We start from the raw sequence: 26,531 nt of genomic DNA, 5'->3' as shown, positions 1-26,531 counted from the left end.
ATTTTATGCATATCATAGTATGACTTATTATGGTACCTGTTTCTCATCAGCTGTCTCATCAGATTCTTGTTGCGGAATCTAAATTCTTTGTTTTTTGCATAACGCTCAGTCATATAAGATCTTTGTCTCTGTCTGAATCTTGGGTCGTTCCTGTACTGAGTACGGATGTAATCCTTTTGCCTTTGCTGAAACCTCGGATCATTTCTGTATTGAGTACGGATGTAATCCTTTTGCCTTTGCTGAAACCTTGCATCATTTCTGTATTGAGTACGGATGTAATCCTTTTGCCTTTGCTGAAACCTTGCATCATTTCTGTATTGAGTACGGATGTAATCCTTTTGCCTTTGCTGAAACCTTGCATCATTTCTGTATTGAGTACGGATGTAATCCTTTTGCCTTTGCTGAAACCTTGCATCATTTCTGTATAAGTTACGGATGTAATCCTTTTGCCTTTGCTGAAACCTTGGATCATTCCTGTACAAATTTTGTATATATGATCTCTTTCTCTCTCTAAACTCAGCAACCTTTTTGTACTTCTGTCTTTCTTTCAGTTTCTGATTCTCTTTCCATTTTGATTTCTGTGTTCCAATCAGTCTCCTCTTTGCCCTATATCTTTCCTTTTTACAGTACTTTGAGAGTTTAAAAGAAATTCCCGGAAGTACACCTGTTTTTTGCACAACACTGGAATGAAAGACAGACACATTTTCTTCTGTCACAGTTAACATGCAACTGACCTCATTAGATACACCTTGGGCTGCATCATCTGAAATATCACTTACACCAGGATTCAGGACTTCAATTAGAGAGTTGGACTCACATGCAGGGAAATTATGTGTTGGGTGTGTAGATTCAACCTCCTGTTGAACCACATCTGTATCCACCAACATCTCTGGTATAACATTCTTAGACTGAAGGCCAGCTGTCTGTAGGGCGGACTCATTAATAGCGTCATCTGACAGAGCAGAAGTAGTAGTCGTGTCTGAAACATCTCTCCTGTTGTGTGGATCCTCTGTGTTAAATGACAGGGGCTGGAGTTCATATAAACAAGATGACTGAACGCCTAACGATGTGAAGCATAACTTGATTCTCTCAATCATGTCACTCAAACAGTTAAATTTGAGCATCACAGCAGTACCATGGTCCAACAAACCAGATGCTATCTGTGTTCCATATTTGCTTCTTGAGTGTGGGTCAAAGAATCCATACTGACCAGACCTGCTTTTGAAAACTGCAATGCATAACGCTGACATGATCAGCAGCCCATAATGTATACCTGATGACAAACGGCGCAATGCTTGTTCCAGACTCTGATAACGTGCTCCACCTCCAAAGCTTCCACACACAGGAGCCTCCGTCAAGTCCACCTGATACTTTGAACGGCGTGCAATAACTTCATGTGGGAGTTCATCGGTTGCCAGGTGGATGCTCTTAGGAAACTTTTGTTGGGCTTGTCTGTACACAACATCCCCTTTATCCAAAACTAGGTCTAGATCTGGTCTGCCAATGTTTTCATTCTCATGGAGAAATGCTAGAAATACCAAACTGTTTGCAACACACTGCCTGTTCCTGGATTTCCCATATTTGAATGAAGCCTGACTGCGTGAGGCACAGACATGCGTTTCTGACGGCTGAGGTACATTTACTTGATGTTCATGAGACGGTCCAGCAACAACACGCGCTTTCTTCACCACGTCAGCATAAGACACCTGTGAAACCTTCCGCTTAACCTGTTGTGCATCATTCTGTAAAGCTTTTGTGACAATGCTCTCATCAGAAGGTGCTACATCACTGCAGTTTACCTGCTGTCCAGCTGAACACTCTACATCACTGTGAGGTCCTCCATTTACATCGGCACACGATACCTTCTCAAACACCAGGTTGTCCTGAGAGCTGCTATTTTCTGTTTGTTTACTTTGACTCTCTTTCTGCCTTCTGAACTTCTGAGCCTGAGAGCGCTGATTCTTTCGAGGCATTGTTACTGTCAAAACCTCAACGCTTACCTGTAAATGTTTTAATACACCAACACACTATACAATCACTTTTAACTACAGTTTTAAAATATCAGTATCTTTTAGGTCAGAATAAACTATCAACACTGTAGAACTGATGTCAGACCTACTTTAAAGAACAGTCTGAAAAAATCTCTCCAACGAAATGTTAAGTTCACCACTCTTACAATATTAAATCTTTGTAGTTACCAGTCCGTAAAACCTTAAAAAACTTTAAAAAAAAAAACTTTTTACAAATGCAAAACCAGATTTTTATATTTTAATATTACTGAACTATAGCTTGTATTAAAAAAGAAACTTATCCAGAAATGTGCTGAAAACAAATGAACCCAATACCAAAGATGGTGAATAACCAAAATATGTAGCCACTTGTCCTGATTTACAGTTAGCCTTTACTTTCACACAAAAATATATTACTATAGGCAGAAAACACTACTTCAAATGTTCTGATGCAGATCAGGAACGCAGCAGGAGATGCTTCTGGTAGCTGGAGTCCACTTCTGGTCAGATTGTTACCCTAGAACTGCTGAGCTTATAAAATACACAAACTTGGAATTTTAAACTTGCCTCAGATATCCTTTGATGCAATATCAAGACTTGACCAATATCTATTTTTTTTCTTAGTTAACCAATGTATACACTCTGCTCTAAAATAATGGGGAAAAAACCACAAGCTGACAGTGAATAGTTTTAGTATTAAATTTTACAGGAAACCTAGCTTTAACTGGCTTCTACAGCTGTCAGAAAGTCACAATTCGGTATATTACGTTTCTTTAAAGAATTAACATTTAAAGAAATTATTACACAGAAATATCTTATAAAAAACTAGCAAAATAACCAGTAGATTGATGAAACTGTCAAATTCTGAGATTCTGATCAATGGAATGACTTATATGTCTGGGGTAGACTGATTCTGATCAGGTCAAAGAGTAAACAGACACACTTGTCTCCTTTTATTTCAATGTGCTTTTATTTCAGCAGGAACAACAAACCTTTGGTAAATCCACAGCATACAGTACCTCAGCCAAAGAAGTGGAGCAGGAATCTCTCGGGTCTCGAACAGTTTACAAAGTTGCAGGGTAATATGAAAACCCCAATCAAGCACTTGTTCACTTGATATTGATATTTTTTTGCAATGAAATCAGGGAGTCTCAAAAGAGACTAGTGCCATGAAAACAGGGAGTCTCAAAAGAGACTAGAGCCATAAAAACAGGGGGTCTCAAAAGAGACTAGTGCCATGAAACCATTTGTGAAAACTTGAATTCCAGAAACCATTTGTGAAAAACTTGAATGCCAGAAACAATGTTGAAGAATTTCTAGTGGAAACAATGGTCAGAAGAGAGACAGTAAACACTGGTTGCCAATACCCAGGTTTGTAAAGAAAAGAGAGAAAGTAAACTCTGGTCACCTGTAGACCAGGTTTATGAATTAAGGAAAACCAGAACACCTATTGGGATAACTGGTTATGGAAACAGTTGAAGAAAACGGATAGGATAATGCACAGTAAATGGGGTTCCAGATTAGTTGGAACAGGAAAAGGAAGATAAACACAGCTCGAAACAAAATGTCCAATAGTGGTGAGAAGAGGCTGGTCCGGAGAATACCTGTAAGACAAATAGACATCTGTGAGACACTTGTGATAATCAAACAAGGAAGGAGAGAAAGGAGCACAAAAAGTGAAAAGCAGGAAACAGGAGGGGAAAGAGTTAAAAAGGAGCAAGAGGAGGAGAAAAGAGCTGGAAAGGTGTGAGAGAAGGAGAAAGACAGAAGGGAGGAGAAAGAAAGGATAATAAAGATTGGAGAATTAGAAGAAGATCAAAACATCAATCATTTCAATAATCTTAAGCTCAATTTCATTTCAATGATCCAAATTATGAACAGGTGTTTAGCGACTACAATTTAGGAACAAAACTGAAATATAAACTATGGCTGGTGTGAACTGGCTGCTACCTTTTTTAAGAGTGGAGATTCAAGCATTCTTAGAGGCATATATATTTTCGGCCAGATGGCGTGATTTTTGTCCGGGAATTTGCGTGAATCAGACACATTTTTTACGACTTGGCAGTCTTAAAAACAACAAGGCAAAAAAAGTAGAGTAACACCCCCGCCACCTATTTTTACCTCCACCCATTTCACTCTCCACCCAGATAACCCTAGATTAAAAATTATCGTCAGGTATTAGGAAAATTGGCATAATTGTATGCCATGCGCACAGTGTAAATATGGCTATCATATGGCATCTTCTGTACAGTGATGCAGGTCATACATTAAAAAATGTTCATTAAATTTTTTTCTCTTAGACATTGGAGGGGTGCATTTAAATGTCATAGAGCTAAACATGTTAGATTGGTGACCTGTTATGTTATTATTATTGTCTTGTTGCTGCATTTATTTTGTCAGGGAAAACTAATCCTGAGTCAGTTAAAAGTCAGGGAATTCTGAAATTATGTCAGATTGTGGAAACCCTGAATAAAATAATTATGTATAATGATTCTCTAGAAAAGTCACATTATATTAATAGTATTATCTTCTATAAACATACTGTGACTCTAAAATAAAAGTTATTCATTTGTGACATTGACTTCTGTCTTGTGATCTATCTCAAGTTTTTAACCTGTCAAGTTTTTTAAGATTTTAACATTATAATTTATATTTTTCCAAGCACACAACAGTTTAAAGCAAAGTTTAGTTTAAAAAGAATTTGCAGGAAGGATTGAAAAGCATGTTAACACGGTAATGTAGGCTTGAGTTCATTATCTGATGCATGCATATACACACCAGGAACCTGGAAACTTAAAAAATACTGAATTACAAAAAAACATAAAAAAAAAAAACATGTTTCATTGATATATACAAAAATGAATATTAGGAACTATATTTATCAAACATTATACTGGGCAAGTAAAAATTGTTTCTGGGCAAATTAAATGTGAAAGTGCAAGTGCTAAAAATCCCTAACGTCAACCCCTGTATAAATATATATTAGTGCTGTCAATCGATTAAATTTTTTTAATCGCGATTAATCGCATCAATGCCTAAGTTAACTCGCGATTAATCGCAAATTTTTTTTCTGATTGAAAATCATTTAAATACTCTCGATGACATACAAAAAATACATACAGGCTAGGTTTGTGCCAATTTTCTTTTTTTTTTTTTCTGAAAACAGGTCAAAGACACTGATTTATGCCATAGAAACATATGGCAAGAAGATGGGGAGGCATGTAGCAAAAAATAACAAATATGTAGCCAAAAAAAAGGCCCTGAAAACAGGCTGATGTAAAAGACAGTCTTTACAGTTAATACAGTCTTTTGAACAAAGACAAGCATTTTACCCTACTGCTATAAAATTTAGTAGAGTTAACATTAGATGTTAATTAACCAAGATAATAATGAACAATTTTCAATCAATACATCAAAATCAATAGACCGACATCACTAGATGGAGGTAGTCTATGCTCTAGAAAGTTACTTTTCAGCCTCTTAACAAAAATGAGAACACACCCACCCACACACACACGATACTGACCTGTTGCGTACACAGACAGCAAGAGTGCCGTAGCAGATTCCATTTCACCTCAGTAATCTGTTTTCTCAGAGTATTTCGGGTTGCTACTAGTTACCAGACACTCAACTTGTTTGTTGGTGGTGGGGCTTAAAGAAAAGGCACTAGCGTCACCCAGTGTATGAGCGTCTTTTTTCCTTGAGGAGCTCCGCTCTCGCAGCCTATGGAAAAATGCATAGACTGGGGGAAAATAGCCCCGCCTTCCCACAGGCTGCAGCGGGATGTACTTGGAAAATTGTACCATAAAACCACATAGCGTTAATCTCACGTTAAAAAAATTATCGCTATTAAAATGGCCTCGCGTTAACGCGATAATAACGCGATAATTTTGACAGCTCTAATATATATATATATATATATATATATATATATATATATATATATATATATATATACACATGTTTTATTTAAAAATCCACTCACCAGCAAAGCAGGAGATCCGGTTCGGTTCTCTCTGGGAGCAAGAGGAGAAAGATTTTTTTAGTGACTGATCCAAAAACCATCAGAAATCCAGAACACATTTTACTCGCTCCTACACACCTAGCGCTGTACTTAAGGACAAAAAGAAAGAGGGGGGGGGGGGGTGTTGTGTTCAAGCAACCTGCAGCTGCAGTCAGAGCAAAAGTTACCACTAAAAAGTATTAACTGAAGGGGACTGAATCTTTTTGGACAGTCAATATTGTTTTATTTTTTTTGTTTCATTTAAAAAAAAAAGTTTCCAATATCCAAAAAGTTTCATTCCACTTTATGAGTGTTTCCCACTTGGCGTAGATACTTCACAAAGAATAAAAATGTTATATCTTTAGGTTTAAAGCTTGAAATGTGGCAAAAGTTCTACAGTGAAGCTTTGGATCAAAATCCATTTAGGAAATCACCAGGTTATTACTAATATTTCTGTTAAGTCTAATTAATATGAGGAAAAATATTGAATGTGTCTTTAGCACAAAATAGAAACAAGTCTATGAAGAAACAGACAGGAGCTAGAAAATGACTAGTTTAGACATAATTACTGCAATCAATGCAAGAGATATAAATTAAATGTTTTGAGCATCAGTGGATAAGATTGTTTATTATCTTTTATCCAGAAACTCAACATTTGCAGATCTGTGTGTGTCTTCTTGGACTGAAAAGAATGGCTCTTCAATAATGAAGGTTACAGAACCCTGTTCTAGTGGAGGAGGCCAACAGGTTATTTAAAAAATAAAATAATTTTTTTTTTTTTTTTATTAAATTCCCCAATTCAATCACTACTTTGACCATTATATTATGAATTTCGTTTAGATATACAGTCAGGAGCTGTGTACCCAAAAAAAAATAAAAATAACTTACCAGTCAGAGTCAGAGCCAGAGCACACAACAATTTGTGGTTAGTCTGCAAGAAATCAGAAAAACAGCAGTTCAGTTTTCACCGTAAACCCAGAAAAAAGAAAAACTGACATTGATGACAAATGCTGTTTTATCCAGAAACTCAACATTTGCAGGTCTATGTTTAGATTTTGTTGGACTCAGAAAAGCTCTTTGCAGATCGCTGTTCTAGACCAACATTACAGTTCTAAAAAGGTCCATGATAACTGTTCTTACCAGACACAGAGGAGGTCAGCAGGTTATTTCAGTCTGAAAAAAATAACAAGTTTATTAGTTTTTATACTACAAACACTGTATCAACATTGTAAGCAGTTTTTCTTAAAGGAGAAGTTCGGTTTTTTACACTTTAAGCCCATTTTCTGTAGTGTCCAGGATGAAATCGAATGATCGACACCAAAAGTTTGACAATTGGTCCTGTCTCTGCTTTTTGGCTCATTTAGAATCCACCCCTGGCTGCTTTAGAATGGCTTGCATAGAGCATGTCCGATAATGTCCTTAAAACAACCTTAAACGTTCTTTTTTAAAATATGCTACTCACCGTGTCGTCAGCGCTGTTCAATGACGTTCCAAAAAAAGTTTCGTGAAGAAAAAACTTTCCTGTAGTGTTTTATTTAGCATTTTGTAAATCCCATTGAGTTCTGTTGGAATAGTCAATATTCCGCTGCCACCGGAAACGGAAATGGAGCCTTTTTACACAGTTGTAGTCTTTTCGCTTCACTCTGTGTACTCCGACGTCGAGAATCAAGAATCCACCTTTCGTATTCCATTTTCAGAGTTTTTTAAAGTGTTTAACAGAGACGTTAGCACCTCGACGTCGGAGTACACAGAGTGAAGCGAAAAGACTACAACTGTGTAAACAGGCTCCATTTCCGTTTCCGGTGGCAGCGGAATATTGACTATTCCTACAGAACTCAATGGGATTTACAAAACGCTAAATAAAACACTACAGGAACGTTTTTTCTTTACGAAACTTTTTTTGGAACGTCATTGAACAGCGCTGACGACCCGGTGAGTAGCATATTTTAAAAAAAGAACGTTTAAGGTTGTTTTAAGGACATTATCGGACATGCTCTATGCTAGCCATTCTAAAGCAGCCAGGGGGTGATTCTGCATGAGCCAAAAAGCAGAGACAGGAGCAATTGTCAAACTTTTGGTGTCGATCATTCGATTTCATCCTGGACACTACAGAAAATGGGCTTAAAGTGTAAAAAACCGAACTTCTCCTTTAAATATTTATGTTATCATGATTAGGGCTGAATCAATTAATCTTGATCATTCAATTATTAAAATATTTGTCAACTAATTTAGTAATCGATTAATCGTTAACTGGAGAATAGAGACTAAAACATGGCTTTAGCTGACAGAAAAATCCATGTAGAGCAGGATTATACCGACACTGTAAAAAAAAAAGTATAAACAAACATTTTCATTTAAGATATAAAAAAAATATATATTTTCATTTATCAATTTGCTCTATTCAGAACTCTTCGAGTGGAAAGTTTCAGTGTAATCTGGTTTAATTACATAAAAAGTCTTCTTCGAGGAATTTTTGACTATCTGATTAATAATTAGAAACATAATCAACAGATTAATTGATTTGCAAAATAGTCAATAGTTGCATCCATGTACTAAAGAGATCTGATTTTCTGACTCATTATTTCATAAGTATTTCTTCAGAGCTGCAATGCAATCAGCTAAAGAACATCTGGTTATCAAAATAGAAAAAAGAAAGTGATCAACCAAATATAGATTAGCATTTTTAAACAGATATAAAAACGTATAAATCAATTCCTAAATCAAACCAACTTCATATCATGTCATATCATAAACACAGACACTGGGACAACTTTTTATACATAGATGGTCCAGCTTGGATGGCTGTTCTAGAAATTAATACAACATATTACTAGATGTGATGAGGGAAACGTTTCCTGAATCCACATTGAAAACACATTAATATAAATTGGCTTTTAAAACCTTTAGCCACAGCCGCTAATGTCTGCTATCAGAACCGGTGTAGGTACCAGATTGACTCGGGCTGCCAGATTGACTCGGGGGCCTGCGCCTTTTGATGACGTCACAATACATAATCGATCTGCACCAGGTGACGTCAATGTTTACCTCGGGCGCGGTGCATCGTGGGAAAACTACCATAATAGGTGGAAAGTCCAGATAACCCACACGCGGCTGTTCTTTCGGCACAATTATTTACCAGAAATGACACGATCGTGTTGTGTGAGAGGCTGCCAGTCCCGGTGTCGTGCCAAGGTAGATTATCCCTGCGAAAATTTGTATACCCTCGTCGGGAGCGCGCACGGAGTAGGAAGAACAACCCAAGTTAACTCTGCTTCAATTCCAACATGCAGAACTTGAAATTTGAAAGGTTTTACGTGTATGAAAGTTGAGCTTTACTGTTTTATTCTTTACTTCACATGTTATAGCAGAATATCGCCAGTGATATTGATCTAAAACTAATAATAAAACAAACGTTTGCTTGAAAGCTGGTCGCTGACAGCAGTGTCTACTCCTCCCTCTGAAAGCAAACAGATCCTTGTTCTTTTCCACATGTTCATTAAAGAAATCTCTCAATGTTTCACAGTATCCAAATGTTCTCATCCCATTGAAAACTGTTGTAAACCATATACTTAATAAAATAAAATGGAGTGCACGTGTAATCATTAAAGACTATATGCAGAAGGAAAATAATTTTTTCCTGGTTGAAATTTAGTACTTAAATCTATATTTGTGTTTATAGTAACGTACAATTTATCTATGTTGTACAATCCTTAATAAACAGTTTGTCTTCTAACATCAGCCGTTTTATTTCATCCCATTTTGCCAGAACCAGCAGTATGGGATGAAATAAAACCTGCTGTAATCTGTTCCCCCTGTCTAAATCAGGCAAAAAAAGGCCCCAGCTTTTTCATTTTTGGCTTATAAACATCTTTTATGATGACAACTAACTCCTGAAACTTTGGAGTTGATTGACCTTTATTTCTTAAAGTTACAAGGGGGGAACAAATTATAGCAGGCCACCTGCTATAATATGTTCCCCCTGTCTAAATCAGGCAAAAAAGGCCCCAGCTTTTTCATTTTTGGCTTAAAAATATCTTTTATGACGACAACTAACTCCTGAAACTTTGGATGTGATTGACCTTTATTTCTTACAGTTATAAGGGGGGAACAAATTATAGCAGGCCACCTGTTATAATCTGTTCCCCCTGTCTAAATCAGGCAAAAAAGGCCCCAGCTTTTTCATTTTTGGCTTATAAGCATCTTTTATGATGCAGAAAATGAAAAAGCTGGGACCTTTTTGGCCTGATTTAGACAGGGGGGAACAGATTACAGCAGGTGGCCTGCTATAATTTGTTCCCTCCTTGTAACTTTAAGAAATAAAGGTCCATCACATCCAAAGTTTCAGGAATAAATTGTCATCATAAAAGATACTTATAAGCCAAAAATGAAAAAGATGGGGCCTTTTTGTCTGATTTAGACAGGGGGAACAAATTACAGCAGTTTTTATTTCATCCCATATTGCTGGTTCTGGCAAAATGGGATGAAATAAAATGGCTGATGTTAGAAGACAAACTGTTTATTAAGGATAGTACAACATAGATAAATTGTACGTCACTATAAACACAAATATAGATTTAAGTACTAAATTTCAACCAGGAAAAAATTATTTTCCTTCTTCATATAGTCTTTAATGATTACACGTGCACTCCATTTTCTATTTCATTTTAATTACAAGTACATGGTTTACAACAGTTTTCAATGGGATGAGAACATTTGGACACTGCGAAACAATTAGAGATTTTTTTAATGAACGTGTGGAAAAGAACAAGGATCTGTTTGCTTTCAGAGGGAGGAGTAGACACTGCTGTCAGCAACCAGCTTTCAAGCAAACGTTTGTGTTTTATTATTCGTTTTAAATCAGTATCACTGGTGATATTCTGCTATAACACGTGAAGTAAAGAATAAAACAGTAAAGCTCAACTTTCATACACGTAAAACCTTGGGCCTTGCGCCTCCCGATGACGTGACATTATGGCAACGCCACTCAAACAAACTACATTGAGCCCGCGGTCTGCATTTGTAACGACAATAAATTCAGGAAAATGAAGCTAAAGGGATACAAAAAATAAACTTGTAATATTACAAAACCAAAAATACTACGAATACAAAGTATATTCAGAGATTAAAGTCCCTCTGATACTGTTTAAGTGACTGAGAAACTGCAGATTTGCCACATTTGAGATGGCGGACGCTCTGACGCATCTCAAAAGGCGCAGGCCCCCGAGTCAATCTGGCAGCCCGAGTCAATCTGGTACCTACACCGGCTAGGGCTTGGACCGTTAGCCGAAACCACTAATGTGTGCTATCAGAACCGGGTCGGGCTACAGTTAAAGGGTTGGCCTTTAACTGTTAGAAACTGCTGCTAATGCTGGTGCAAACCAGTCAGAACCAGTTCAGAGGTTGGGACATATAGCCGTTTCTAGTTTTATTAAACGGCAGCTCTAAGCCCTAATTATATTTCACAACCAATGTATTTAAAAACACATAGCTCTGTATATAACACATTTATTCCAGCGTTCATATTAATGTTATATAAGACAGCGCGAACGTAGCTACTTACCCTTCAGATGAATGGAGCTGAACGGCAGTTTCTTCTCCAGGTCGGACAGGAAACGGAAAAGGAAGAGGCATTCAAGGACATTCGGAAATTTTCTGTTCGGTGCAGCATTCATACTTAAGTTTTAATATTATTTCATATTAATTTTTTTATTTAAATATAAATGTTGAGGATATTTAATTTATTAAATTTAATTCTACTTAATTATTACTTAAATTCTACTAAATTTCATTGACTAAATTCTGTAGGCTGAGAATTATTCAATTAAACATTCAGAAATCATTTCTTCACACATCTCAAAGCACTTTGTTCCTTTTTATTGAGTCTCCTGAGTAAACTTTGAACAGCATGGGTGTTATATGTTTTACAATAAAACGTTTTTCATCTTTGCCATGAGAATGAAACAAAAGCTGGCAAATAGCTTCTCACCTGACCTGTGAGACGGAGTTGACAGCGGTCACCAGACGTATAAACGTGAATGCCTCATTAAAAGAGAACTTATTTTTCATTCATGTGTAATGACAATAAAAGGTGTATTTTTGGTGTGGCTACTTCCGGCTGCTCATTAGAATGTTCAAGATTTATGAACATTTTTTAATGGCTATAATTTAATCTCAATATAAAAATCTAACTGAACTATATCAATATTGACACCGATTTTCATACAGGCTACTGTGGGCAACTCAGCGTTTTCCTTATGAGCCTACATGATGTTGTATCAAACAAATGCCTGTAACTATGTCTTAATAAATCTTACCAATGTAATTCTTACTCCATTTAATTCATGATGGATTGGAGAACGAAGCTTTACGACTGTTTTTGTTCAAAATGTTTTTGAAAAGACACAACCAAAGAGGGAAATTGGCAAAAAGTGAAAAATATACGCAAAACTTTGTGTTGAACTATGGTTAATACATCAAAACCTATAGTAGATATTGATATGAATGCTTAAATATGTGAATCAGCATCTTTGAGGAACGATTATACCAGCTCTGTTTTAATGATGTTGCCTTGGTGACTATGTAAAAAAGGGGGACATTTTGATTTAGACAGATTTATTTGTAATTTTAAATTGCAATTGGGAAATTACGTTTGTAACAGCTCTCTGGACAATTTTATCTTTTCAAAATTTCAAAAGTGCAGCCTTTAAAAATAGTTAAAAAAAAAAAAAAAAAAATATATATATATATATATATATATATATATATATATATATATATATATATATATATATATATATATATATATATATATAAGTAATATAAAAATATGACTGTAAATTTACAGTTCTATCATTTTTTTATAATGATAAAATATTATAAGTATAAAATGCAATACAATAGCCCATTTTACAAAAACATTCAGCAGTCTAATGGCAGTGAGGATGAAACGATTGTGGAACCTGCTGGACCTGCATTGAATGCTGTGAAGCCTCTTCCCAGAGGGCAGCAGGGAGAACAGTCCATGGTGGGGGGGTGAGGGGTCATTTATGATGTTACAGGGTCATCACACGCAGCCCTGGGATGAAATGTCTTTAATGGAGGGAAGAGGAGCCCCCATGATCCTCTCTGCTGTTCTCATCACTCTCCTCTCTTCCAATCTGAGGCGCTGCAGCCTCCACACCACACACTGAGACAGCTGGTAAGAGCGCTCTCTATGCTGCTTTTGTAGAAGGTGGCGAGGATGGGTAGGGGAAGGTGGGCTCTACTCATTCTCCGCAAGAAGTACATGCAAAAAATTAAATGTTTCAGTTGGAAATTTGACAGATTTCATGCCCCCAAACAAAGTAGTTGCATGGCCAAAGGTTACATGATATTGAAAAAATTCCTTCAATGTGAACTCTAAAAGTTTCTGATGATTATATGTGCCAAGCCTCATGTTTGTAAATCAAACACTTTGAAAGAGGCAGTGAAGTGTTTTTTAGCCACCATCTCCAATTACTGTCCTGGCTTAATTGCCTTTATGATGTCCTGCAAATGCTCATAACTTTGGCATAATAAGTCATGTTGATATGATTCTTGCACAGTGTAACTCAGGACAGATTGGCGAATCGAGCCTTAGGAATGTTTTTGTTCAAAATGTTTTTTAAAAGACACAGAAAAAAAGGAAATTGGCAAAATGTGAAAAATGATAAAAAGTCTGCGTTGAACTATATTTAATAAATGTGACACCATAAAAGATACAGAAATAATGTTTCGACTGTAGAAATCACCAGGCTTTGATAAACAAATATGCCAACTTTCATGCTTCATGGAGTGTGAATTTTTTTTCGTGGTCTGGGCCAAACTGCAGGAAAATTGTAAATCCCACACAAATGAGGGTTACGTTTCCTGAATCCTGACAAAATGTCCTACGTTTTGATGTATAATTTATTTAAATTAAGTGAATAATGAGGAAATGAGAAGAATTTGTTTGAAAAACCAGAACAGCTCAAAAGCTAGAGCACACACTCTGACAGTTGAATAATTCCTCCCATAGACTTGTATTATAAAATTGCAAACCAGAAAAAATATTATTTCAATTGGGATTTTACCAAAACTGTAAAAGATATAAAAAATCTGACTTAAACAGTAATAGCTAAATCTTTCAAGAACATTTTAAAAGTTGAATGGTGTTTCCACCAGAAACTATGCTGAAGTAGTTAAAGTTCAAATAGGCTGATTCTGTTAACAAAGAGCAGGGCTGTGAAGACTGTCCTGAATTTCTTGGCTGGAAAAAAAGTTTAAAAAAAAGATCACTGGTTTTCCATGTTATTGGTTGAGTTTGGGTCATAGCTACGAGCCATACGGCACAATGAATGAACGTGCAGAAGGAAGAGGCTTTTATTTTGTAGAGTACCTTTGGTCTTATTTGTAAAGTCTATCATTGATGTGTGTCAATAGATGCTCTGTTAGAGCGTAAATGGGAGACTTTTATTGTGAAATTCACTCCAGGGTATGTTTTGAAAAGGTCCCTAGAGTCTAATAGAAACAAGCTGGTAGAGTTTGGGTCATAATGCTGAGCCATTTGCATCAATTAATACACAAGTATAATATAGAGGCTTTTATTTTGTAGGGTCACTGGAGTCTTATTTTGAAAGTCTAGCATGGTTGTGTGTTGAGGAAAAGGGTCAGACCCAGCAGTGACACTTGATGACTTTCCAATCATTAAATCACTCTTTCCCCTGTTATTAGGGCAGTAGATGAAGTGGCAATGGGAGGCTTTTATTTTGAAATTTGCTGTGGGGTGTGTTTTGAAAACCCCCCTAGAGTCTAATTTTAAAAAAGTGGTTGAGTTCGGATCATAATGTTGACCCATATGCTGGGAAAAAAATATGAGTTTAATGTAGGGGCTTTTATTTTGAAGGGTCCCCGGAGTCTTATTTTGAAAGTCTATCAGGGTTGCGTGTGAAGGGAAGGGTCATGGCCAGTAGTCATATTGTATCCACTTCCTAATGTTAAATCAGTGTTGTCTCCCTCCATTAGATTAAAATGTGCTGTTTAAAGTGGTGGAGGTAAAATCTGTTTGAAGCTCGGTTACCTTGACAACGTTAACGAGCCTGTCAGTGACAGAGAGAAACGCGCATCACTTTCGTTCCTTAGTTCTCAGGCTTTTTTGAATGGGATTATCAGCTCCGAACAAACAAGTGCTGAAGACAAACCGTAAATGGTATCTAAAAAATTCTTTCAGTCTAAGCGAGAGCTATCCTTTGTCTCCGATTGGGGTAACTTTCATGGCTGTAGCTCATTCACAACCTTAATGGGAAGGAGGAATAAAAAGGTTTGAGAAATCCTGCTGGTCTCATTGAATAACATGCAGCTTAATGGTAGAGCAGAACTCTCAAAAGCAAAACTTTTCCTCCGAACAAACGAGCGGTGAGCCAAAACCGTATTAGGTATTCAAAAAATTCTTTCACCGTGAGCGTCAGCCATCTTTGGACTACAACTGGGGTGACTTTCATATTTCTACAATATTTCGTCTAGGCGTGGTGACGATGTAAAAAAGTGTATAATTGTCAAAATCCTGATTTTGGGGTTCGGACAGATTTGTTACCCCCGAACAAACCTTTTTCCTAGCTAAACGATAAAAGATATCGACACACTTCCTTCAATGTGAGTGCTAGGAAGGTCTGAGGAACAACTTCCACAAGGCTCGTGTTGCTACGTCGAACGGTTCCCGAATGGGAGCGATACGAAAAAGTCTGTTTTTTTGAATTTTCAGTTCGGATTTTCAGAGAGCTCTCATTGGATTTCTATTGGAGAAGTTTGGACTTCTTCGTGGTCTGGGCCAAACTGTCGGAAAACCGTAAATGTCACACGAATGAGGGTTACATTTCCTGAATCCTGACAAAAATCCCTACGTTTTGATGTAAAATTTATCTAGATAGAGTAGAAAATGAGCGAGTGAGTTGAAGCTGTTCGGCATGAGTGAAATGTTTGAAAACGCTAGAGTGGCACACTCTAGCAGCTGAACATTCCGTCCATAGACTTCCATTATAAATTTGAAAATCTGTAAAAATTGTTTAAAAGTTTGAAGCTTCACTGAAGCAAAACTGTAAAAGTTAGCTGAAAGCCGAGTTAAACAGTAATAGCAGAAAGATACGGAAACATTTTAAAAGTTGAATGGTGTTTCTAGCTGAAAGTATGCTGAAGTAGTTAAAGCTCAAAGTAGTTGAAGATTTGCTGAAATTTTGTGGAAATTTTCTGATTTTACATTCATTCCTATGGGAGCAAAAAAGGCATAAAAAGTTAAATATTTTAAAAAGTATAAAAGTTTAAAAAGTAAAAAGATATAGCAGAATTCTACTAATTAAGTTGAATAGTTTAAAAGTTGAATGGTTTAAATAGCACAAAGTATGAAGGACTAGTTAAATGACAAAGAAAAACGGAGCAACCAGAATAATAACTAGAAAAAGCTGTTTCGGAGAAACATCAAAGTGGGAATGCTTTTGCTGAATGAAAAAAGCTGAAATTACCTGAAGAACATATGAAAATGTGATAGGAAGTCATCAGAAACTTCAAACTGCAGAAAACAATTGAATCATCTGAAGATTTTGTAGGGTAGAATCATTTGGCAGTAAAATGGCAGAAACAAACTCATCTTAAAAGCTGCACAGCCAAACCATACATGATATCAAAAAATGTCTTGAATGTGGGCACTAGAAGGGTCTTAATATAATGTCTCCCAAGTTTCTAGAAAAATGTATAAAGAAATTTTGAAGGGGGGTTTACCTACTTTCCAGAAACATGTCAGGCGTGTTATGAATTAGCAGCAAACAGAAAAGCTTAATTCCTGTCCAGAAAGAGAGCAGAATGAAGCCAAAGTTCACAACATAGGCTGAAAAGTATGAAATTAGCTGAAGTAGAAAAGAAATTACAAAGAAAAACTTTAATCTTATCTGGTTGAAGAAAAAATTAGTAGCTTAAGGATGGGAAGTAAAATGTTGAGGACGATGGTATTGAATAAGTATTAACATTTTGAAATCATATGTGGAAATGTCAAGACTTGGCAAAACAATTGGAAAATTATTTAAAATGTGTCGGTTGATCAGCATAAAGAAAACAGTGTCATCCTTAGAGGATTGAAAATCTACAAACCTATGTGCAAGACTGACCATGAGAAGCAGAGGAAGGACAGAGAGAGAAGCTTATAGAAAGAGAGCTAATACCACTTAAGGAGCTGAATTTATAAAAAAATTGAACCTGCATGTTACGAGCCGCTGTGGTGATGAAAGCACCGTTGGCAGGCTTAGGCTGCATGTTACAAGGTTAGCAGATGCTTTATTACAGTGTAAATCTTAGAACCTGATTAAGAAATATGCACTGAGGTGTGTGGTCAACAGGCCTTGGTAGTGTAATTTGAAGAAATTGGTTGACTTTGGGTCATAGCTACAAGCCATACGGCACAATGAATGAGTGTGCGTAAGGAAGAGGCTTTTATTTTGTAGGTTCCCTTTAGTCTTATTTTGAAAGTCTATCATGGATGTGTGTCAAGGGAAGGGTCATGCCCAGCAGTGATATAGAATCCATTTCCAAATATGAAATCACTGGTTTTCCATGTTATTGGGTGAATAGATGCTGTATTAGAGTGTAAATGGGAGACTTTTATTGTGAAATTTGCTCTGGGGTATGTTTTGAAAAGGTCCCTAGAGTCTAATAGAAACAAGCTGGTAGAGTTTGGGTCATAATGCTGAGCCATTTGCATCAATTAATAGGCGAGTATAATATAGAGGCTTTTATTGTGTAGGGTCACTGGAGTCTTATTTTGAAAGTCTAGCAGGGTTGTGTGTTGAGAAAAGGGTCAGACCCAGCAGTGATACTTGATGACTTTCCAATCGTTAAATCACTCTTTTCCCTTGTTATTAGGGCAGTAGATAAAGTGGCAATGGGAGGCTTTTATTTTGAAATTTTCCATGGGGTGTGTTTTGAAAACCCCCTGGAGTCTCATTTTTTAAAAAGTGGTTGAGTTTGGGTCATAATGTTGAGCCATATGCTGGGAAAAAAATATGAGTTTAATTTAGGGGCTTTTATTTTGAAGGGTCCCCGGAGTCTTATTTTGAAAGTCTATCAGGGTTGCGTGTGAAGGGAAGGGTCATGGCCAGTAGTCATATTGTATCCACTTCCTAATGTTAAATCAGTGTTGTCTCCCTCCATTAGATTAAAATGTGCTGTTTAAAGTGGTGGAGGTAAAATCTCTTTGAAGCACGGTTACCTTGACAACGCTTAACGAGCCTGTCAGTGAGAGAGAGAAATGCGCTTCACTTTCGTTCCTTTCCTCTCAGGCTTTTTTGAATGGGAATATCAGCTCCGAACAAAAGACTGCTGAAGACAAACCGTAAATGGTATCTAAAAAATTCTTTCAGTCTAAGCGACAGCTATCCTTTGTCTCCAATTGGGGTAACTTTCATGGCTGTAGCTCATTCTCAGCCTTAATGGGAAGGAGAAATATAAAGGTTTATAAATCCTGCTGGTCTCATTAAATAACATGCAGCAACATGGTAGAGCAGAACGCTCAAAAGCAAAACTTTCCCTGCGAACAAACGAGTGGTGAGCTAAAACCGTAAAAGGTATTCAAAAAATTATTTCACCGTTGGCGTCAGCCATCCTTCGGCTTCGACTGTGCCAACTTTCATGTTTCTACTAAAAACTATTTGGCCACGGTGACGATGTAAAAATGTGCATTTTCTGAGTTTGAGGATTTTTCTCAGAATCAGCATTTTCCTATGCCCGAACAAGTCAGCTAAAAAGCTAAACCATAAATGATATTGAAGAAATTCCTTCAATGTGAGTGCTAGAAGGTTCTGAAGATGTTGTATACCAAGTTTCATGTTAGTACATCAAATAGTTAATAAATGGGAGCGATACGAAAATATGTATCGTTTTGGATTTTGTCTGTGATTTTTGGAAAATCTCTTATTGGATTTCTATTGGGGAAGTGTGGACTTCTTCATGGTCTGGGCCAAACTGTCGGAAAACCGTAAATGCCACACAAATGAGGGTTATATTTCCTGAATCCTGACAAAAATCCCTACGTTTTGATGTATAATTTATTTCAATTGAGTTAAAAATGAGGGACTGAGAAGAATTTGTTCGGAAAAACCAGAACAGCTCAAAAGCTAGAGCACGCACTCTAGCAGTTGAAGAATTCCGTCCATAGACTTCCATTATAAATCTGAAAATCTTAAACATTTCTTTTAAAGTTTGAAGCTTCACTGAAGCAAAACTGTAAAAGTTAGCAGAAAGCAGAGTTAAACAGTAATAGCAGAAAGATACGGAAACATTTTAAAAGTTGAATGGTGTTTCTAGCTGAAAGTATGCTGAAGTAGTTAAAGGTCAAAGATGATGAAGGTTTAGCTGAATTTTGCTGAAATCTAAGAATTCTACATGCATTTCAATGGGACAAATAAAACGCAGAAAAAGCTGAATAACGCGAAAACTACCAAAAATATCTTTACCAAAAGACATAGCAGAATTCTCCTGAACGAGTTGAACGTTTTGATACCAAAATTGTTGAAATCGGTTGAAAACTGCGGGACTAGTTAGAGTCAGAAAAATTTAAAGTGAACAACAATAAGTGGGAATGCATAAGCATTCCCACTTGACTAGAAAAAGCTGTTTCGAGAAACATCAAAGTGGGAATGCTTTTGCTGAATGAAAAAAGCTGAAATTACCTGCAGAACATATGAAAATGTGATAGGAAGTCATTAGAAACTTCAAACTGCAGAAAACAATTGAATCATCTGAAGATTTTGTAGGGTAGAATCATTTGGCAGTAAAATGGCAGAAACAAACTCATCTTAAAAGCTGCACAGCCAAACCATACATGATATCAAAAAATGTCTTGAATGTGGGCACTAGAAGGGTCTTAATATAATGTCTCCCAAGTTTCTAGAAAAATGTATAAAGAAATTTTGAAGGGGGGTTTACCTACTTTCCAGAAAGATGTGAGGTGTGTTATGAATTAGCAGCAAACAGAAAAGCTTAATTCCTGTCCAGAAACAGAGCAGAATGAAGCCAAAGTTCACAACATAGGCTGAAAAGTATGAAATTAGCTGAAGTAGAAAAGAAATTACAAAGAAAAACTTTAATCTTATCTGGTTGAAGAAAAAATTAGTAGCTTAAGGATGGGAAGTAAAATGTTGAGGACGATGGTATTGAATAAGTATTAACATTTTGAAATCATATGTGGAAATGTCAAGACTTGGCAAAACAATTGGAAAATTATTTAAAATGTGTCGGTTGATCAGCATAAAAAAACAGTGTCATCCTTGGAGGATTGAAAATCTACAAACCTATGTGCAAGACTGACCATGAGAAGCAGAGGAAGGACAGAGAGAGAAGCTTATAGAAAGAGAGCTAATACCACTTAAGGAGCTGAATTATGAAGGTAAATATGTGCCAAAATGAACGAACTTGTGAATTTAATGTGAAAACTTGAGAATGCAATGTGAGAATTTGTACCACAAAAATCTGAACTTGTATGCCAAAATGTTCTGCTGTAAAGAAAAACCGCACACACACAAACTGAATTTGAAGTTGCACTAAAAGAAATATCAGGCAAGAACATGTAAAAAAAAAATTACACTTGTCAGTCCAATCTTCACCTGAAGAGGATTTTCACTCAAATCTGATTTAAATGTGAATGCACAAAAAAACTATTTACTGGTGTGTTCATATAGTTTTACACAAATAAAATTACAGCTGACAAATGATTATTGATAGTTTATTTGTAATTATTATTTTTTTGCATATGTTAATCTTGCATTACAACCTCAATTTAGCCATTACAGCTTCTTGAATCTGCTGCTTCAAGAACACAAACGCGCTCTCGCGAGACACAGCACGTTGACACCACGCTTTGACTTTTGTCACATTCCTTGCGAGATATTTGTGCCAAAACGAACTTGTGTTTGAAGATGTGAGAGCAAATGTGGAGGGGGGCGGGGGGTGGGGGTTCTATAGGCCAACCAATCACAGGCTGCGTACTTGGCAGGACGCCTTTGGAGCACTTCCTGGCTTCTTTTTTTTTTTTTTTTTTTTTTAGTAGTTGAAGAAAAAGAAGAAGAAAGTCGGATTTTCTTGAAGTTACGGACAACCGAAAGCAGCAGCAGCGCCGGCAGTAGAGCGGAGAACACCTTTAAATGTAAGTAGTTTGTTTTTTACGGAGCCCCCTAGGGGACATGGGGAATTTTTTTTCTTTTGCGTTCCCTCGCAATACTTTTGCGTTACCTCGCAATACTTTTGCGTTACCTCGCAATACTTTTGCGTTCCCTCGCAAAAACTTTTGCGTTCCCTCGCAAAACCTTTTGCGTTACCTCGCAATAGGGCTTGGTCGTCGTGACCATGTTGACGGCGCACTTTACGGCTTCCTTAGACTATTGCCTGTGTTCTCCCTCTCAGCCGTGTTTTATTTCGTTTAATTTCACCGTAACTTGATTTCAACCATGGTAAACCGTTGCTGTATTGTGGGCTGTAACAGCGCATCACATGATCGCCGAGGGAAAAACCTACAAAATGGGATAACTTTCCACCGCTGTCCTGCCTGGAGGCGCAAACACGGAGACCAAGTTTCACAGATAACAAAGAGTCGTCGGCTAGCTTGGATCGCGGCTGTAAGACGACAGAACAGAACTTTCCACAGTATCCTGATGTCAATGCGAGTGTGTTCCCTGCATTTTCATTCTGGTAAGTTAAAGATGCACGGTTTTATTTTATAGCCTACAGTGTTTCCTTCCTTCATCCGTGGCACCACATACAAGCATGAACGCGCGCCCAGAGACTGTTGATATAGCATTTTCATCCTCGTTGGTTGATATAGCATTTTATCCTCTATGGTAGAACACACTGCCAGTTCCTACAAGGACAGGGACATCCCTCTCCATTTTCAAAAAAAAACCCTGAGGTTGACAGCTGTCATAGCACCACTTATAAATTTTGCTGATCCTAGCGCTTACCAGCCGTCTTGTAATGTAATGTAATCATATAATACAATTTAATAATGTGTATATTGAGGATCATTGATAACATTATGGTTCTATATGTGTTCAACACTGCTGCTGTGGATAATAATTTTAAATTGTGTCACCAGGAAAACCAGCAAATGAAATGTACACCTCGCATCCGGATTGGGCACCATCACTACACTTGGGCCACACTGAGATAAAGGCCACACAGACTGCACGCTATGAGAGACAGGAAAAGAGAAAACGGCAAAGGACACAGTACACCTGCGAGGATGAGACAGCTATTGATGACCTTGTTCCACCCGGTAAGCCTTACAGAGCCAGAAGATTCAACACCGTATGTTGCTTTTGTGGCTTTTTCAGCTGCATGATGCACATTTAGCTAAAAGATGTCCTTATTTTATCCATAGTGGAGACACCAGCACCAGCTGAGGATGGAGCTGAGCAGACACCGCCGGCGTGCTGAAATCAACCGGCTGCTGGAGGAGAACAGGACCCTGAAACGTGAGCTTGGCCAGAGAAAAATGGATGAAGATTTCCTGAAGGAAGACACCGTCAAAGTGAAATACTACACTGGACTTCCACACCTTAAAGTCAACCACTTTATTCTGGTGTTTATGAATTACTGTATTAAAGAAAAGATTGATGCTCAATATGGAATTGACAATTTCTTTGTATCAACAATACACTCTAAGCAAACATTTAACAAGTGGGTTGTTTTTTAGCCATAGGTGTGTTTTGCATCCATACCCAAAAGCAAGAGGTCTCAAACGATCAGATCCTTTTCAGTGTTTATTTGCAAGTAGTGAAACTTGAGAACACAGTGCAGCGCAGAACAGAGCAGTGCAGTTTGAATGCTTGTAGGTAAATGGTTACAAATAAAAAATGGACGCGATGAAAATGCAGTGCAATTACTTACAATAACATAGTATGTATTTATACAAAATGTTCAATCCTATTAATAAGTCGGTCTTAATGAAACATCAATGGAGAAATGGAAAGTGGAGATATTGCAAATTATTATTATACAAATTGTAGTTATAGTAAACATTAACAGTTAAACACTGTTAGTGCAAATTCTTATATAAGTATTTATAATAATATGCATTACTTAAATTGTATAAATAAAGGCTGCGATGCAATATGTCATGATATACAATAATATAATCTATAATTGTATAATATAACAACGTGCAATAATATGCAAATATAACAATACAATGTAATAATACAAAATACTATGCTTTTTATAAAAAATGTCTATGTATAAAAAAAATTCCAAAGTAATAAAAAATACGTATTTATGAAACCTCAATTACAAACATAAAAATTGGAGGTAGATCAAATTAAGTAATAACAGATATCAATAACATTTGAAGTAGTGCAAATTATTACCGGTACTATAGTACACATTAAAAAACAATGTTAGTGCAATGTCTTATATAATTACTTTTAACAATATGCATTTCTTAAATTGTATAAATAAAGGCTGCGATGCAATATGTCATGATATACAATAATATAATCTATAATTGTATTGTAATATAACGACGTGCAATAATATGCAGCTGCAATGTCTTTCACTGTCTCACAGTGCTGGAGAAGGACAGCTGGTGGAGCATTTTCAAACTTTGGGTCGCGCAGACGGTCTTGCAGGGGTTTTGGGATCACAGCTGGCTGGACAGGAGCAGCATAGTTGTGAAAGTAGGGCTTCACTGTGGACATACAAACTGACCTATGGTTCTGAAGAACAGGGAACATTGACGATAAGTCGTCCAATGTGGCTTGGGCAGTGCGTCTGCTGGCCCGTGTCCGTAGGCCAGGCATGGGAATGTTGTCATCGATGACTCTGTCCAGAGCAATCCTCTGCACTTTGGATGAAGTGAAGTCCATCTTGTGGGCGACTTCACCGCTGACTTTGTTGATACCTGCTGGTATTTTCCAATAAGCTGGCACATCTGTCACAGTCTTTTTCCCACGGATGCGGACTGCTGCCTCAATCTTAAACAGCAGAGCCCCAACATGTGTACATGCCTCTGCAATTCCAGCCATGCATGTACAGTGTGCACAGCAAACCTGCCCATCGTCAGCAATGATGACCCATGGCTTCAGGGGAGTCTCATTAATGCGCTGAGAGTGCAAGACCTGAGGAGAAAAAAAATAGACATAAATTATGCAGGTAAGGACACCATTATATTTCATTCTATGCTGGAAAGCAAACGTTAACCTCAACCCCTCATGCATGTGTATACATATCATATAAATCACAGTTATACAACAGTAAAGTATAACAACCACGCTGTTATATTGTTATATCACTTAAAAGAAAAAGAAATGAAATGAGCACAGGACATTTAAACCTGCATAATACCTCTGACTGAATGATTTAAGCTCAAAGTTACCCGTTACAGTGTTTTATGAGGTCAGATTTAATAACCCGCAGTCAATACTGCACTCATTTTTCTAAATAGTTCACTTTGAAAGACTCTGATTCAAACTAGGAGTTAACTTGAATGGCCACAGCACTGCACTATTGTTTATTTTTTTATATTTTGCGGATCTTTGACTATTTAATCTATTCCTTAAAATTTTATTAATAACAATGTTCAATAAATGATTTTCAACAAAATACAGATGTAACACCTATCCAGTTTCTGAATGATGGTAAAAAAATCTTGTTTCTACCAGCAGCTGGGGGAGACTAGATTAGAAGATGGTTCAGAAAACCTGTTAGGACACATTTTTTTTCTAACACTAAGTATCAAACAAATGCTGATTTCTATTTCAGCAAATTATTCTTAAATTTTTTTTTAATATTTTGAATAATGTTTTGATGAAGATTTGAGATTCCTTTCACTGAATGAATGGTCACAAAGCTAGTGTTAAGCTTGAAGTCTCTGGCCAAGCTCACGTTTCAGGGTCCTGTTCTCCTCCAGCAGCCGGTTGATTTCAGCACGCCGGCGCTGACAGAAGTCACATTCTGTCAGCGGTGTCTGCTCAGCTCCATCCTCAGCTGGTGCTGGTGTCTCCACTATGGATAAAATAAGGACATCTTTTAGCTAAATGTGCATCATGCAGCTGAAAAAGCCACAAAAGCAACATACGGTGTTGAATCTGCTGGCTCTGTAAGGCTTACCGGGTGGAACAAGGTCATCAATAGCTGTCTCATCCTCGCAGGTGTACTGTCAGTCCTTTGCCGTTTTCTCTTTTCCTGTCTCTCATAGCGTGCAGTCTGTGTGGCCTTTATCTCAGTGTGGCCCAAGTGTAGTGATGGTGCCCAATCCGGATGCGAGGTGTACATTTCATTTGCTGGTTTTCCTGGTGACACAATTTAAAATTATTATCCACAGCAGCAGTGTTGAACACATATAGAACCATAATGTTATCAATGATCCTCAATATACACATTATTAAATTGTATTATATGATTACATTACATTACAAGACGGCTGGTAAGCGCTAGGATCAGCAAAATTTATAAGTGGTGCTATGACAGCTGTCAACCTCAGGGTTTTTTTTGAAAATGGAGAGGGATGTCCCTGTCCTTGTAGGAACTGGCAGTGTGTTCTACCAAAGAGGATAAAATGCTATATCAACCAACGAGGATGAAAATGCTATATCAACAGTCTCTGGGCGCGCGTTCATGCTTGTATGTGGTGCCACGGATGAAGGAAGGAAACACTGTAGGCTATAAAATAAAACCGTGCATCTTTAACTTACCAGAATGAAAATGCAGGGAACACACTCGCATTGACATCAGGATACTGTGGAAAGTTCTGTTCTGTCGTCTTACAGCCGCGATCCAAGCTAGCCGACGACTCTTTGTTATCTGTGAAACTTGGTCTCCGTGTTTGCGCCTCCAGGCAGAACAGCGGTGGAAAGTTATCCCATTTTGTAGGTTTTTCCCTCGGCGATCATGTGATGCGCTGTTACAGCCCACAATACAGCAACGGTTTACCATGGTTGAAATCAAGTTACGGTGAAATTAAACGAAATAAAACACGGCTGAGAGGGAGAACACAGGCAATAGTCTAAGGAAGCCGTAAAGTGCGCCGTCAACATGGTCACGACGACCAAGCCCTATTGCGAGGGTAACGCAAAAGGTTTTGCGAGGGAACGCAAAAGTTTTTGCGAGGGAACGCAAAAGTATTGCGAGGTAACGCAAAAGTATTGCGAGGGAACGCAAAAGTATTGCGAGGGAACGCAAAAGTATTGCGAGGGAACGCAAAAGAAAAAAAATTCCCCATGTCCCCTAGGGGGCTCCGTAGGATGTCCCTGTCCTTGTAGGAACTGGCAGTGTGTTCTACCAAAGAGGATAAAATGCTATATCAACCAACGAGGATGAAAATGCTATATCAACAGTCTCTGGGCGCGCGTTCATGCTTGTATGTGGTGCCACGGATGAAGGAAGGAAACACTGTAGGCTATAAAATAAAACCGTGCATCTTTAACTTACCAGAATGAAAATGCAGGGAACACACTCGCATTGACATCAGGATACTGTGGAAAGTTCTGTTCTGT

General features: G+C 37.4%; 1 protein-coding gene and 2 long non-coding RNA genes across 3 annotated transcripts; all 3 read right to left on the bottom strand.

The window, feature by feature from the left end:
- Positions 1 to 36: 36 nt before the first annotated feature.
- On the bottom strand, positions 37 to 6,032 carry LOC119779575 (the record flags this gene model as incomplete). Its single annotated transcript, XM_038279250.1, has 2 exons — positions 5,995 to 6,032; positions 37 to 3,613 (listed from the first exon to the last, which is right to left on the bottom strand). A coding segment is annotated over exon 2 (1,937 nt), but the record flags the coding sequence as incomplete, so codon positions are not given.
- Positions 6,033 to 6,907: 875 nt separating this feature from the next.
- LOC119779570 lies at positions 6,908 to 11,658 on the bottom strand. The gene is made up of 3 exons (XR_005280248.1): positions 11,573 to 11,658; positions 7,153 to 7,185; positions 6,908 to 6,943 (listed from the first exon to the last, which is right to left on the bottom strand). It is a non-coding gene; the product is annotated as an uncharacterized LOC119779570 (long non-coding RNA).
- An 11,676-nt stretch (positions 11,659 to 23,334) lies between these two features.
- On the bottom strand, positions 23,335 to 26,531 carry LOC119779571. The gene is made up of 4 exons (XR_005280249.1): positions 26,467 to 26,531; positions 25,147 to 25,328; positions 24,922 to 25,041; positions 23,335 to 24,155 (listed from the first exon to the last, which is right to left on the bottom strand). It is a non-coding gene; the product is annotated as an uncharacterized LOC119779571 (long non-coding RNA).

Source organism: Cyprinodon tularosa, unplaced genomic scaffold, assembly GCF_016077235.1.
Source record: "Cyprinodon tularosa strain WSP-4 unplaced genomic scaffold, ASM1607723v1 ctg1494, whole genome shotgun sequence".
Classification (NCBI taxonomy): domain Eukaryota; kingdom Metazoa; phylum Chordata; class Actinopteri; order Cyprinodontiformes; family Cyprinodontidae; genus Cyprinodon; species Cyprinodon tularosa.
This window is presented reverse-complemented; position numbering and strand designations above follow the sequence as displayed.